This window comes from Somniosus microcephalus, chromosome 6, assembly GCF_052327205.1.
Source record: "Somniosus microcephalus isolate GS21.2 chromosome 6, FLI_Smic_1.0, whole genome shotgun sequence".
In the NCBI taxonomy this organism is placed as follows: domain Eukaryota; kingdom Metazoa; phylum Chordata; class Chondrichthyes; order Squaliformes; family Somniosidae; genus Somniosus; species Somniosus microcephalus.
Window position 1 is genome coordinate 60,555,111 of NC_140992.1, and position 13,963 is coordinate 60,569,073.

Sequence of the window (13,963 nt, forward strand, 5' to 3'; positions counted from 1 at the left end):
GGGGAATAAGGAAATGACAGAGAAATTAAACAAATACTTTGTGTCTGTCTTCACGGAAGATGACGCAAAAAATCTCTCAGAAATAGTGGAGAACCAAGGGAATGAGGAACTGAAAGAAATTAGTATTAGTAAAAATATAGTACTGGAGAAATTAATGGGATAGCCGATAAATCCCCTGGACCTGATGGCCTACATCTAGGGTTTTGAAAGAGGTGGCTATAGAGATAGTGGATGCATTGGTTGTCATCTTCCAAAATTCCATTGATTCTAGAACGGTTCCCACGGATTGGAATGTAGCAAATGTAACCCCTCTATTTAAGAAAGGAGAAAACAGAGTAGGAATAAATGGGTCGTTTTTGGGTCGGCAGGCTGTAACTAGTAGGGTACCACAAGGATCAGTGCTTGGGCCTCAGCTATTCACAATCTACATCAATGATTTGGATGAGGGGACCAAATATATCCAAGTTTGCTGATGATACAAAGCTGATTGGGAATGTAAGTTGTGAGGAGAATGCAAGGAGGCTTCAAGGGGATATAGACAGGCCAAGTGAGTGGGCTAGAACATGGCAAATGGAATATAATGTGGAGAAATGTGGTAAGAAAAATAGAAAAGCAGAGTATCTTTTAAATGGTGAGAGATTGGGAAATGTTGGTGTTCAGAGGGACCTGGGTGTCCTTGTACACGAATCACTGAAAGTTAACATGCAGGTACAGCAAGCAATTAGGAAAGCAAATGGTATGTTGGCCTTTATTGCAAAAGGATTTGAGTATAAGAGTAAAGACAACTACAATTATATAGGGCCCTGGTGATACCACACCTGGAGTATTGTGTACAGTTTTGGTCTCCTTACCTAAGGAAGTATATACTTGCCATAGAGTAAATGCAACAAAGGTTCACCAGACTGGTTCCTGGGATGGGGGGATTGTCCTATCAGGAGAGATTGAGTTTACTAGGCCTATATTCTCTAGAGTTTAGGAGAATGAGAGGTGATCTCATTGAAACATGCAAAATTCTTACAGGGCTTGACAGGGTAGATGCAGGGAGGATGTTTCCACTGGCTGGGGAGTCTAGAACCAGGGGTCACAGTCTCCGAATAAGAGGTTGGCCATTTAGGATTGAGATGATTAGAAATGTCTTCACTCAGAGGGTGGTGAACCTTTGAAATTCTCTACCCAAGGGCTGTGGAGGCTCAGTCGTTGAGTATATTCAAGACTGAGATCAATAGATTTTTGGATATTAAGGGAATCAAGGTATATGGGGATAGTACAGGAAAGTGGAGTTGAGATGGATCAGCCATGATCTTATTGAATGGCGGAGCAGGCTCAAGGGGCCAAATGGCCTACTCCTGCTCCTATTTCTCATGTTCTTATGTTAAGTAGGAGATAGTTTCAGAGAGAACACATCAAAAATGTCTATACATGTTCCTTTGAACGCTTTAACTGTAAAGACCCATCAACATTATTTGCCCAAGTAAGGCACCTGACAGGTGCTCGCAAGCACCACATAATATGTGACTACCATTCTGGTGGGTGAAGGGAGGGGAAAGAGAGGAGAGGAAAGTATGTTGGAATAATGCCTGAAGCATAATAATGGCATCAATTTAAAAGATATTGCATGAAAATTTCTCGGAGCTTTGGATCACCAACTCAGTTAGTTGCTAATATCAGTTGTGTTGCTGCGAGGAAGTACTAGGCAAAGGCTAGGTATGTCTCAAAGGAATGGAAAATCACATTTGGCCAGACTATGAAGGAGTGTGAGGATAACAAGTAAAGAAAAATAGGTTCAGGCAAAATTTGCTGACAAATACAACTACAGTCCAACTAATGATTTCCTGCTGAGAACAACATTTCTGGAAAAAAATGTACAATGTTTTATTATGTTCGGTCTTCCCAATTGAAAATTGTACGACTTATGCATGCAAAATTGCTGGGGGGGAAAAAAAGAGTACAAAAGGGTAGGTTACTTATGGGATGCAGTGGCTGGCAGCAATCAACTTGCTGCTGGATGAGTGACCTCTCCCGCTCTCCACTGACATACTCTACATATTTTGTATTGCATCTCTGATGGTACAGCAACATTTGTGTTATTAAAAATCCTTTAGTTAAAAAAAGGATTGAGATTCTCTACTTAAAATAGTTATCTAAAGCTAACCCATTCAATACTCTACCTTAGCAAACAAATTGTAAACACAAAACATCTTATAAAATGATGCTGCACCAATATGCACAGTACAAATGAACTACATTTGACTTTAAAATACAGAAGCAACAGCTTTTATTTCAACGAGGCTGCAATGTTGCTCAGCCCTATCATTTACTTCATTGTGGATTATAACTATATATAACATACAAGGAGTATTTTACACTTTGTTACAACTGAGGAATGTGTCACGAATTACCACAGTCAATAAAAAGGGACTAGATAATTAACATGGACATAATTCTAAAGTAACTTGAAGTGCAACTATGTATGATACAAACTAAGGAAGCAAACCAGTGTATACAGATTCAAAGCAAAACAAATAGCATTTAAAATAATGTACAACATTGGTCTCAAGAAAATACAGTATTAAGTGTCACTGCCCATATTTCTTTTACAAGAGTCTTGTTCTTTTTGCACTGAGAGTCTTGCTCACTTCAATCTTCTAAATCAATTCTGAAGAACCTAATTTGCCAGATGCCATCCAGATAGAGCTGGTCCATTGGTCACATGACGCTGAAAAGTGTCTCATCCATCTGCCATCAGCAAGACATTTCGTACTAAACTGTAGACAATTCATTTCAGACGTAGAAGAGTCTGACTTTGGAAGTACTTACGAGGAGGTCATCATCATAGAATTTGGTTTCTATGACTACATTACCACTGTTGGTTAAAGAAAGAGAAAAAACAGTAAGCTTAAACAACTTGGTAAACTTCATGGAATACAATTACAATATCAACAAAAACAGAAAATGCTGGAAATACTCAGCAGGTCAGGCAGCATCTGTGGAGAGAGAAACAGAGTTAACGTTTCAGGTCAATGACCTTTCGTCAGAACTGGAAAAAGTTAGAGATAGCAGATTTTAAGTAAGTGCAGGGGCAGGGAAAGGGGGAGGGGAGAACAAAAGGGAAGGTCTGTGATAGGGTGAAAGGCAGGAGAGATAAATAATTGAAGGTATAATTGTAGAAAACAAAAGGAGATGGCATGGGACAAGTAAAGAAACAAAAGATGGGTCTAGAAGAGGTGTAAATGGGAATAGCAGAAACATCAACAGCTGCCATCTGAAAAAAATAGGGACAGAGGTTATGGTCTGAAATTGTTGAACTTAATGTTGAGTCCAGAAGGCTGTAAAGCTGAGGTGTTGTTCCTCGAGCTTACATTGAGCTTCGTTGGAACAGTGCAAGAGGCCGAGGGCAGACAGGTCAGAATGGGTGTGGAGCGGAGAATTAAAGTGAAAGGTGACCGGAAGCTTGGGGTTATGCTTGCGGACTGAGCGGAGTTGTTCCGCAAAGTGGTCACCCAATCTGCGTTTGGTCTCTCTAATGTAGAGGAGACTGCATCGTGAGCAGTAGAGGGGAATCCTCGGTTGAGGGAAAAGGAAGATGTATCAGAAGCACTAGTATGGAAGGTAACATCGTCAGAACAGATGCAATGGAGATGGAGAAACTGGGAGAATGGAATAGAGTCCTTACAGGAAGCGGGGTGGGAGGAAGTGTAGTCCAGGTAGCTGTGGGAGTCAGTGGGCTTATAGTGGATGTTGGTCGATAGTCTATCCCCAGAATTGGAGACAGAGAAGTCGAGGAAGGGAAGAGTCGGAAATGGACCATGTGAAGGTGAGGAAAGAGTGGAAATTGGAAGCAAAGTGAATGAAATTTTCCAGTTCAGAGCGAGAGCAGGAAAGGGCACTGACAGAGTTAGCAATGTACTGGAAAAAGAGGCGACGGAGGGGACCAGAGTAGGACTGGAACAAAGAATGGTCCATATATCCCACGAAAAGGCAGGCATAGCTAGGACCCATGCAGGTTCCCATAGTACCACCTTTTATTTGGAGGAAGTGAGTGGAGTCAAAGGAGAAGTTGTTCAATGCGAAGTTCAGCCAGGTGTAAGTGGGGGGTGGTGGTGGATGGGGACTAGTAGGGTCTCTATTCAAGGAAGAAGCGAGTGACCTCAGGCTGTCCTGGTAGGGGATGGAGGTGTAGAGGGATTGGATGTCCATGGTGAAAAGGAGACAGTTGGGGCCTGGAAACTGTTCAAGTGGCGGAGGGCGTCGGAAGAGTCGCGGATGTAGGTGGGAAAAGACTGGACAAGGGGAGAAAAAAAAAAGAGTTGAAATAGGAAGAAATCAGCTCCATGGGGCAAGAACAGGCTGAAACGATGGGTCTACCAGGGCAGTCCTGTTTGTGGATCTTGGGAACGAGGTAGAAGTGGGCTGTGCGGGGTTGGAGGACAATGAGATTGGCGGCTGTGGAGGGAAGATCTCCAGAGGAGATGAGGTCAGTGACAGTCTTGGAAATGATGGCTTGATGTTCGGTAGTGGAGTTATAGTCAAGGGGGAGATATTAGTAGGTGTCAAGAGAGTTGGTGTTCAGCCTCTGCAAGGTAGAGGTTGGTTCGCCAAACAACACCACCCTTATCAGCAAGTTTAATGACAATGTTGGGGTTGGATCTGAGAGAACGGAGTGTTGCAGCTTCACAGGGAGGTAGTTTGGAGTGAGTGAGGGGAGCAGAGAAATTGAAATGGCTATGTCGCGCCGGCAGTTTGCAAATGACAAAATCTAGAGAGGGTAAGATGCCAGAGGGAAGGGTCCAGGTAGAACGAGAATTCTGAAAGTGGGAGAAAGGGTCCACTGTGCGGGGTGAAGTCTCCTGGCCAAAGAAGTGGGCACTGAGATGAAGGTGACAGAAAAAGAGCTCAGCGTCGTTCCGAGTTCAAAATTCATTGAGGTGGGGGTGTAAGGGGATGAAGCTCAGGTCTTTTTGCTGAGGACTGATCGTTCGGGGTCAGAGAGGGGAAGGTCAGCGGGGATAGTGAAAACACGACAAGGGGTGAGATTGGAAGAAGGGATGGGGGGGTCAGAGGAAAGTGCATGGGATGAAGGTTCCGGAGGGGCGTTGGTATCCAAGAGTTGTTGAAGCTTGCGATCCTTGACACCCGAAAGGAAGAAAAAAGGTTTATTGTTAAAACGCCGGATGAGGTGAAAGATGAAATGGAACTGCGGGCCAGGACTGCTTTGAGATAGAGTCGGTGCTGTTGAAGAGAGAGGTTGAGAGCGTGCATATGGTGGCGTAAGGCATTGAGCATGGTTCTCAGGATGCGGCGACAGCAGTGGTTCAAGGAATGATGAATATCTTGGAGATATCTATAATCCTGGTGGATCCGAAAAATGAAGGGTGTAATTTCAGTTGGAATCCACGTAGAATAAGTTGGAGCCAGAGACGGTTGCTGAGAAAAGAGATGTGGCTGTGAAAGCGAGTTTTGGTAGATACCTGATCAAACACAAGAAGGGAAACAGAAAGCAATGAAGATGAACAAAGTAAAAGAGACAAACGGAAATCCCGTCAGAGAGAAGGGCAGAACTTCTTCAAGATGGGCATTCCTGGAACAGCAGTGGCAGTGAATTAAACACTAATACAAAAGCACTACAGAATGTTCCAGTTTAATGGAGACCTCTGTCTGGAGTGCTGTTTGTTAGTGTTATACCACTAGGCTATCTAATAGTCTGAAAAAAAATTCATTTCCTGCAGAAAGGTAGTCTAAATAATGTCCTGAAGATGAAAGGTAATCTGTATGCATGGAAGCCAATATGCCTATGATAAACTGCACTAGAGCTATATCTAAACAATAGTGCTTGATAAATGTTTCTGAACTGCTCCAGTGTTGCAATCTTGCAGATATCTAAAGCCACCAGGTTAAAACTTATAGCTACAGATCTAACAGAATGGTCTTTGAGCTTACATAGGATATACGGCACAGAAACAGGCCATTCGGCCCAGCCAGTCCATGCTGGTGTTTATGCTCCACACGAGCCTCCTCCTGTCTTTCCTCATCTAAATCCATCAGCATAACATAGAAACATAGAAACATAGAGATAGGAACAGGAGTAGGCCATTCGGCCCTTCGAGCCTGCTCCGCCATTCAATGAGATCATGGCTGATCTTCATCTGAGATCTTAGCTGATCTTACCAGTTCAGTACCCCGTCCCCGCCTTTTCTCCGTAACCCTTAATCCCCTTAGCCTTCAGAAATATATCCAATTCTCTCTTGAAAATATTTATTGAATTAGCCTTCACAGCCCTCTGTGGCAGGGAATTCCACAGGCTCACCACTCTTTGAGTGAAGAAATTCTTCCTCATCTCTGTTTTAAATGATTTGCCCGCTATTTTTAGACTGTGGCCCCTGGTTCTGTGCTCCCCTGCCATTGGAAACATTCTCTCTGAATTCAGCCTGTCCAGGCCTGCCATAATTTTATATGTTTCGATGAGATCCCCTCTCAATCTTCTAAACTCCAGTGAATACAAGCCCAAACTATTCAATCTCTCCTCGTAGGTCATTCCCGCCATTCCAGGTATCAGCCTGGTGAATCGCCGCTGCACTCTTTCCATGGCAAGAACATCCTTCCGCAGATGGGGCGACCAAAACTGTACACAATACTCCAGATGCGGTCTCACCAGCACCTTGTACAGCTGTAGTAAGGTATCCCTATTCCTATACTCGAACCCCCTTGATATGAAGGCCAACATACCATTTGCCTTCTTAATCGCCTGTTGCACCTGCATGCTCTCCTTCAGTGACTGGTGCACAAGAACACCCAGGTCCCTCTGCACTTCCCCATCTCCCAATCTATTGCCATTTAGATAATAATCCACCCTCCTGTTTTTACCCCCAAAGTGGATAACCTCGCATTTATCCACATTATAGTGCATCTGCCACGTATCCGCCCATTCCCCCAACCTGTCCAAATCGCACTGTAGCCTCCTGACATCCTCATCAGAGCCCACCCCTCCTCCTAGTTTAGTGTCGTCAGCGAATTTGGAAATATTGCATCCAATTCCCTGATCCAGATCATTTATATATATTGTGAACAGCTGGGGTCCCAGGACAGATCCTTGCGGCACCCCGCTGGTCACTGCCTGCCACTCCGAAAACGAGCCGTTTATTCCAACTCTCTGTTTTCTATCCGCCAGCCAGTTCTCTATCCACGTTAATACTTTGCCCCCAATCCCATGAGCCTTAATTTTGCATGATAATCTTTTGTGTGGAACCTTATCGAAGGCTTTCTGGAAGTCAAGGTACACCACATCCACTGGCTCTCCCCCATCTATTTTACCAGTTACTTCCTCAAAAAATTCCAGCAGATTAGTCAAACACGATTTACCCTTTGTAAATCCATGTTGACTCTGTCCGATCCTTTCCCCATTTGTCAAGTGCTCCGCTATTTTATCCTTAATAATGGACTCTAGCATTTTGCCCACAACCGATGTAAGGCTTACTGGTCTATAATTCCCTGCTTTCTCTCTACCCCCCTTTTTAAATATTGGGGTAACATTAGCTACCCTCCAATCCACGGGTACTGTTCCAGAGTCAATGGAGTTCCGGAAGATGATCCTTAGAGCATCTGCTATCTCCAGGGCCACCTCCTTAAGTACCCTAGGATGTAGTTTATCAGGCCCCGGGGATTTGTCGGCCTTCAGTCCCCTCAACTTACCCAACACCATATCCCTAGAGATACTAATTTCTGTCAGCTCCTCCCTCTCATTAGTCCCTATGTTTGCCGATATTCCTGGGAGGTTATTTGTGTCCTCCTTTGTGAATACAGAACCAAAGTATGAGTTTAATTGGTCTGCCATTTCCTTATTCTCCATTATATATTCTCCCGAATCGGACTGCAAGGGACCGACTTGGGATTTTACCAGTCTTTTCCTCCTGATATACCGATAAAAGCTTTTGCAGTCTGTCTTTATGTTTGCTGCAAGTTTACTTTCGTATTCTATTTTCCCCTTCCTGATTAATCCCTTTGTCCTCTTTTGCTGTATCCTGTACTGCCCCCAATCTTCCGGTCTGGTGCTTTTTTTTGCCAGTTGATATGCCCTTTTTTTTGATTTTATGCTGTCCCTAATTTCCCTCGTTATCCACGGTTGAGCCACCTTTTTAGGTTTATTTTTATGCCAAACCGGTATAAACATGTTCTGGAATTCTTCCATTCTATCTTTGAATGCTTGCCATTGTCTATCCACTGTCAATCCCCCCAGAAACACCACCCAATCAATCTTACCCAATTCCCGTCTCATACCCTCGTAATTCCCTTTATTTAAGTTCTGGACCTTAGTCTCTGATTCAATTTCCTCACTCTCCATCTCGACTGAGAGCTCGATCATATTATGATCGCTCTGACCCAAGGGGCCTCGTACAAGAAGATTGTTGATAAGTCCCTTCTCATTGCACAATACCCAGTCTAAAATGGCCTGATCTCGAGTCGGCTCCTCGACATATTGGTCCAGATAACCGTCCCGAAAACATTCCAGGAATTCCTCCTCCTCAGAATTTTTACTAATTTGGGTAGTCCAATCAATATGTAAATTAAAGTCACCCATGATGACAGCTGTGCTCTTATCGCACGCTTCTCTAATTTCCCTTTTTATGCCTTCCCTCACCTCCATATTACTATTTGGAGGCCTATATATCACACCCACTAACGTTTTCCTCCCCTTGCTATTTCTCATTTCTACCCATACAGATTCCGTTTCATCCGAGTTAATATCCTTCCTTTCCATTGCATTAATCCCCTCCTTTACCAGCAATGCTACCCCACCTCCCCTACCTTTTTGCCGATCCTTCCTAAATATTGTATATCCCTGGATGTTAAGTTCCCAGCCTTGCCCACCCTGCAGCCACGTTTCTGTAATCCCAATCAAATCATACTTGTTTACCTCTATTTCCACAACTAATTCATCCACCTTGTTCCTAATGCTTCTAGCATTAAGATACAAAGCCTTCAGGCTTGCTTTTTTCACACTCTCATTATGAATTAGTTTGGCCCTTTGTGTTTCTCTCCTTTGCTTATTGCTTCTCACCTTTCTACCATCTATTTCTGACTTCATATGACTTCCCTCTTTTCCACTATCTAGGTTCCCATCCCCCTGCCAAATTAGTTTAAATCCTCCCGAACCGCCCTAGAAAATATTACCCCGAGGACATCGGCTCCCTCACAGCTCAGGTGTAGACCGTCCCCTTGGTACAGGTCACTCCTCCCCAAGAACTGGTTCCAATGCCTCAAGAATTTAAATCCCTCTCCCTTGCACCACTGCTCAAGCCACGTATTTAGCTTATCTATCTTACTCTCTCTAAACTTATTAGCTCGTGGCACTGGTAGCAATCCAGAGATTACTACCTTTGAGGTCCTACTTTTCAATTTAGCTCCTAACTCCCTAAATTCAGCTTGTAGGACCTCCTCCCTCTTTTTACCTACATCGTTGGTACCTACATGTACCACGACAACTGGCTGATCCCCCTCCCCCTTCAGAATGCTCTGCACCCGCTCCGAGACATCCTTGACCCTTGCACCAGGGAGGCAACATACCATCTTGGAGTCTCGGTCTCGGCCACAGAAACTCCTATCTATCCCCCTTACAATTGAATCCCCTATCACTATAGCCCTATCCCTTTTTTTCCCACCCTTCTGTGCAGCAGAGCCAGTCATGGTGCCCTGAACCTGGCTGCTGGTGCCTTCCCCTGATAAGTCATCTCCCCCAACAGTACCCAAAACGGTAAACCTGTTTTGGAGGGAGATGACCGCAGGTGACTCCTGCACTACCTTCCTGCCTTTACCCTGCCTTTTGGTCACCCATTTACTGTCTGAGCTAGCCTTTACCTGCGGTGTGACCAACTCACTGAATGTGCTATCCACAACATCCTCAGCATCGCGTATGCTCCAGAGTGAGTCCATTCGCAGCTCCAGCGCCGCCTCTATTCCATTTTCCCTCATATGCTTGCTAGCCTCCCCTTAAATGCATCTATACTATTCGCTTCAACCACTCCCTGTGGTAGCGAGTTCCACATTCTCACCACTCTTTGGGTAAAGAAGTATCTTCTGAATTCCCTATTGGATTTCTTAGTGACTATCTTATATTGATGTCCTCTAGTTATGCTCTTCCCCACAAGTGGAAACGTTCTCTCTGTATCCACTCTATCAAAATTTGGTTACCCCTCAGCCTTTTTTCAAGAGAAAAGAGACCCAGCCTGTTCATCCTTTCCGGATATGTATATCCTCACATTTCTGGTATCATCCTTGTAAATCTTCTCTGCACCCTCTCCAGTGCCTCTATATCCTTTTTATAATATGGCGACCAAAACTGTACGCAGTACTCCAAGTGTGGTCTAACCAAGGTCCGATACAGGTTTAGCATAACTTCCCTACTTTTCAATTCTATCCCTCTAGAAATAAACCCGAGTGCTTGGTTTGCTTTTTTTTATGGCCTTGTCGCAACTTTTAGTGATTTATGTATTTGTACGCCTAGATCCCTTTGCTCCTCTACCCCACTTAGACTCGCACCTTCCAAGTGATAAGTGGCCTCCCTATTCTTCCTAACAAAATGTACTACCTCGCCTTTATCTGTGTTGAACTTCATTTACCAATTATATGCCCATTCTGCAAGTTTATTAATGTCCTCCTGTAACTTGTTGCAGTCCTCCTCAGTATTGATTATCCCCCCAATTTGGTGTCATCCGCAAATTTAGAAATTGTATTTTTGATTCCTAAGTCTAAATCGTTAATGTAAATTGTGAGTAGCAGTGGTCCCAGCACTGATCCTTGTGGAACACCACTACCCACTTTCTACCACTGTGAATAGCTATCCTTTACTCTTACTCTCCGCTTTCTGTCATGAAGCCAGCCGGCAATCCATTCTGCTACTTGTCCCCTGATTCCGCATTCTCTGACCTTGTTCATCAGTCTCTTATGGGGTACCTTATTGAAGGCCTTTTGAAAATCCAGATACATTACATCTACTGCAGATTTTTCCCTACCAGTTGGTGACAATGAATCCATGGCACTCCTGATATAAAAACAATGATCATGCATCTAACACTATGGAATTTACAAGAGACTAGAAAGCAGGAAAGTAATTTTCTTAAATAAAAACAGAAAATGCTGGAAATAGCAGGTCAGACAGCATCTGTGGAGAGAGAAACAGAGTTATTGGGCTGGATTTTGTGAATAGAGAGTTGGAGGCAGGACTGCTGCTTGTCATGTCAATGTCCCGCCTCCATCCTCGCCTGACCGCCTCCATCCTTGCCTGACCAATCAGAGGGATTTCCCCCTGATTGAGCTTGTTAAGCCCGCCCTGCGGGCTCAGCAAGCCAATTAGGGAGGACGTCACTGACAGATTACGTCAATGTCAGACGAGCTATCTGTCAAGACTTCTTGAAAGAATGACAGCATTTGACAGCTCTGTGAAGCTGTCAAACACTGACATTCTCTTTAGTTTGATGAGCCTTTGTGGTGAGGACTCATCAAACCTTTCAACTTTGTAAATTTCACATGTCTGTAGGATCGGGGATCCTACAGCCATTATGTGAAATTGACAAGGAGAATGTCGGCTCTCTCTATCCAGCGCGGCTAAAGGTTGAAAGAAAACAAGGTAAGTGCACACTTTTTAAAACTCATCACTCACCTTCCATACTTACCACTCCACACTTGCACCCATCACTCACCTCTACACCTTACTTCCAGGTGCCTCCGACCACCGCAGATCTCCTCCAACCCAGCAAGGTTCTCCGAGGTTGGGAAGCCTTCACCTGTGAAGGTAAAATGACACTAATCCTTTTTTTCTGCCTGTTAACAAGCAGTTAAAAGAATTAAATGCCTTTCCTGCCTCCAGGAGAGGGGACCCGAAGCTGCACATCCTCCCGCCACCTGGCAAAAGGGCACGGAGGCGGGATGGGGCGGGTTTACCATCCGCCCCCACTTTCTCCGATTTTACCGGCTGTCCCGCCTCCATGCCCACCCCCTCGGGGCTTGGAAAATCCAGCCCAATGTTTCAGTCGACCTGAATGTTAACTCTGTTTCTCTCTCCACAGATGCTGTCTGACCTGCTAAGTGTTTCCAGCATTTTCTGCTTTTATTTCAGATTTCCATCATTCAGATTATTTTGCTTTTGTGTTGAAGTAATTTTCTGATATCTCTAAGGAAGAAATTTTGTCGGATACCATGGGGTAGACTTTGCCGAACCTGTCGGGAAGAAGGCGGGACTTCCCCTTTCAGGTTTTTGACCCGCCTACTTAGACGTCCGGCCAATCCGCGCGATTTTCCCTTGATTGACCTTGTTGAGCCCACCCAGCGGGCTCAGCAGGCCAATTAAGGGCCACCCGGCAACAGGCGACGTCACAGACTGCAATTTCATCTGTCAAGAGTTCTTGACAGATGAAATATCAGCGTTTCACAGCTGTTTGAAGCTGTGAAACACTGACAGTCTGATTTCTAACATAAGTCATTCTGCACAGACTCAGAACTGTCACTGGCACTCAAAGCTGAAGGTTGTCACTATTGACAGATTGCAGCCGTTCAGCTTTAAGTTCCGGCTGAGTGATGGGCTCCCGATGGCTACAGGAAGAAAGGCTGTTAAGGTAAGTACAGGTAAGTAAAAGTTCTTTGCACACTTTAGACACACCAAACACACTTACCTTTACACTCATGCACCCATCACTCACCTGAACACCGACATCGCGACCCCTCCAACTCCTTCAACCTGACGGCCCGCCGCTCCAACCTGGCGTGGTTTGGAGCCGTCGGGAAACCCACACGAAACCCCTCAAAATAGGGATTAGGCTAAAAATTGCCTGTTAACTACCTATTAACAGGCAGTTAATTGGCACTAATCCCTTCCCGCCTGGTTTCGGCAGGTCCCAGTGCGGGGCGGGTACCCGCCGCCCCTGAAACTTACGTGGGGTGGGCTTTTGGGCAGGATGGTGTCGGGACCCCCAAATTCGGGATTTCCCCCCCCCCCCCCACGCCTGAAACCCCGCCTGACGGCTCCCCGAAAATCTAGCCCCATATTGCTGGTGAGATAGGGGAACCCATCACAAGTTACTGTAATTACTTGATTCTCCTAACAGAAACCTGCGTTACCAACGTAACAGTAATTCAGGTCAAGAGCTTAAGATCAAAAGGCAATATTTGCTTAAATTGAGAACATAGAAATGAATGAATGACCAACTCCAATGCTGGGGCAAATTGGTTTGGAAAGATTAACAATAATCATAGAACCCCGGTGCTCCACAAATTCTAGATACAGCCAGCAGGCTAACTGGCTCAATGCAGGATTCAACCTTCAAAGACATAATAAGGTTATTTTTGTGTTGTCACTTCACCTTGAGCTGTAGAATTTGTGTGTGTTTGCTTTGATAACTTGGTCTGTAATAGGACACTTTTATCTTTTGAAATGCTCTATCAGCCATCTTTGGGTGAAGTGGGATGGGTTCATCATATTGCTGCTGAACATTTCTACCTAGACTATCTTCACTGTCAAATTGTGCAGTAGCAACTGATGCTCAATGTAATTCCACTGCTAACCTAGTTTATCTTTGTCCTCTTCTTTCCTCCCTCACAAAACTTAATAAGCATTGCAATATTCATACGGTAGTTCAGAATAGGATTAACTTAACTACAAATAAAAGGGGGAAAAATGACAAGGAGCTAGCAAACCTGGTTTGCACCTTTAACTGTTAATGTACCACTTAGCTATTTAGGGCCGAGTACCCAGAAGCCCACCTATCCGAGTTTCATCATTCATTCATCAATGTATTTGTAGCAATAGCACATTGTATGGACAACCACTGGTCATCAGCTGGACCCAGATAGAACACCCTAACTCTGACCCTATTATGACAAAAGGCACCAGTTGCTTCTAGACATCATAAAATTATTCAGGTAGGAAGGCTATTCAATCCAGTCTGAAACCTTGATCTTATTTTAAGGTGGGTTAATC

The 13,963-nt window shown here is 44.5% G+C and overlaps 1 protein-coding gene across 1 annotated transcript in view; it reads right to left on the minus strand.

Moving 5' to 3' along the window:
* Positions 1–1,847: 1,847 nt before the first annotated feature.
* pde6d (phosphodiesterase 6D, cGMP-specific, rod, delta) overlaps positions 1,848–13,963 on the minus strand; it is a 74,768-nt gene continuing 62,652 nt past the window's right edge. Inside the window, exon 5 of the mRNA XM_085990259.1 lies at positions 1,848–2,863. Coding sequence (XP_085846385.1) covers positions 2,782–2,863 — 82 coding nt within the window. The 3' untranslated portion in view covers positions 1,848–2,781. The remainder of the gene's footprint in view (positions 2,864–13,963) is intronic.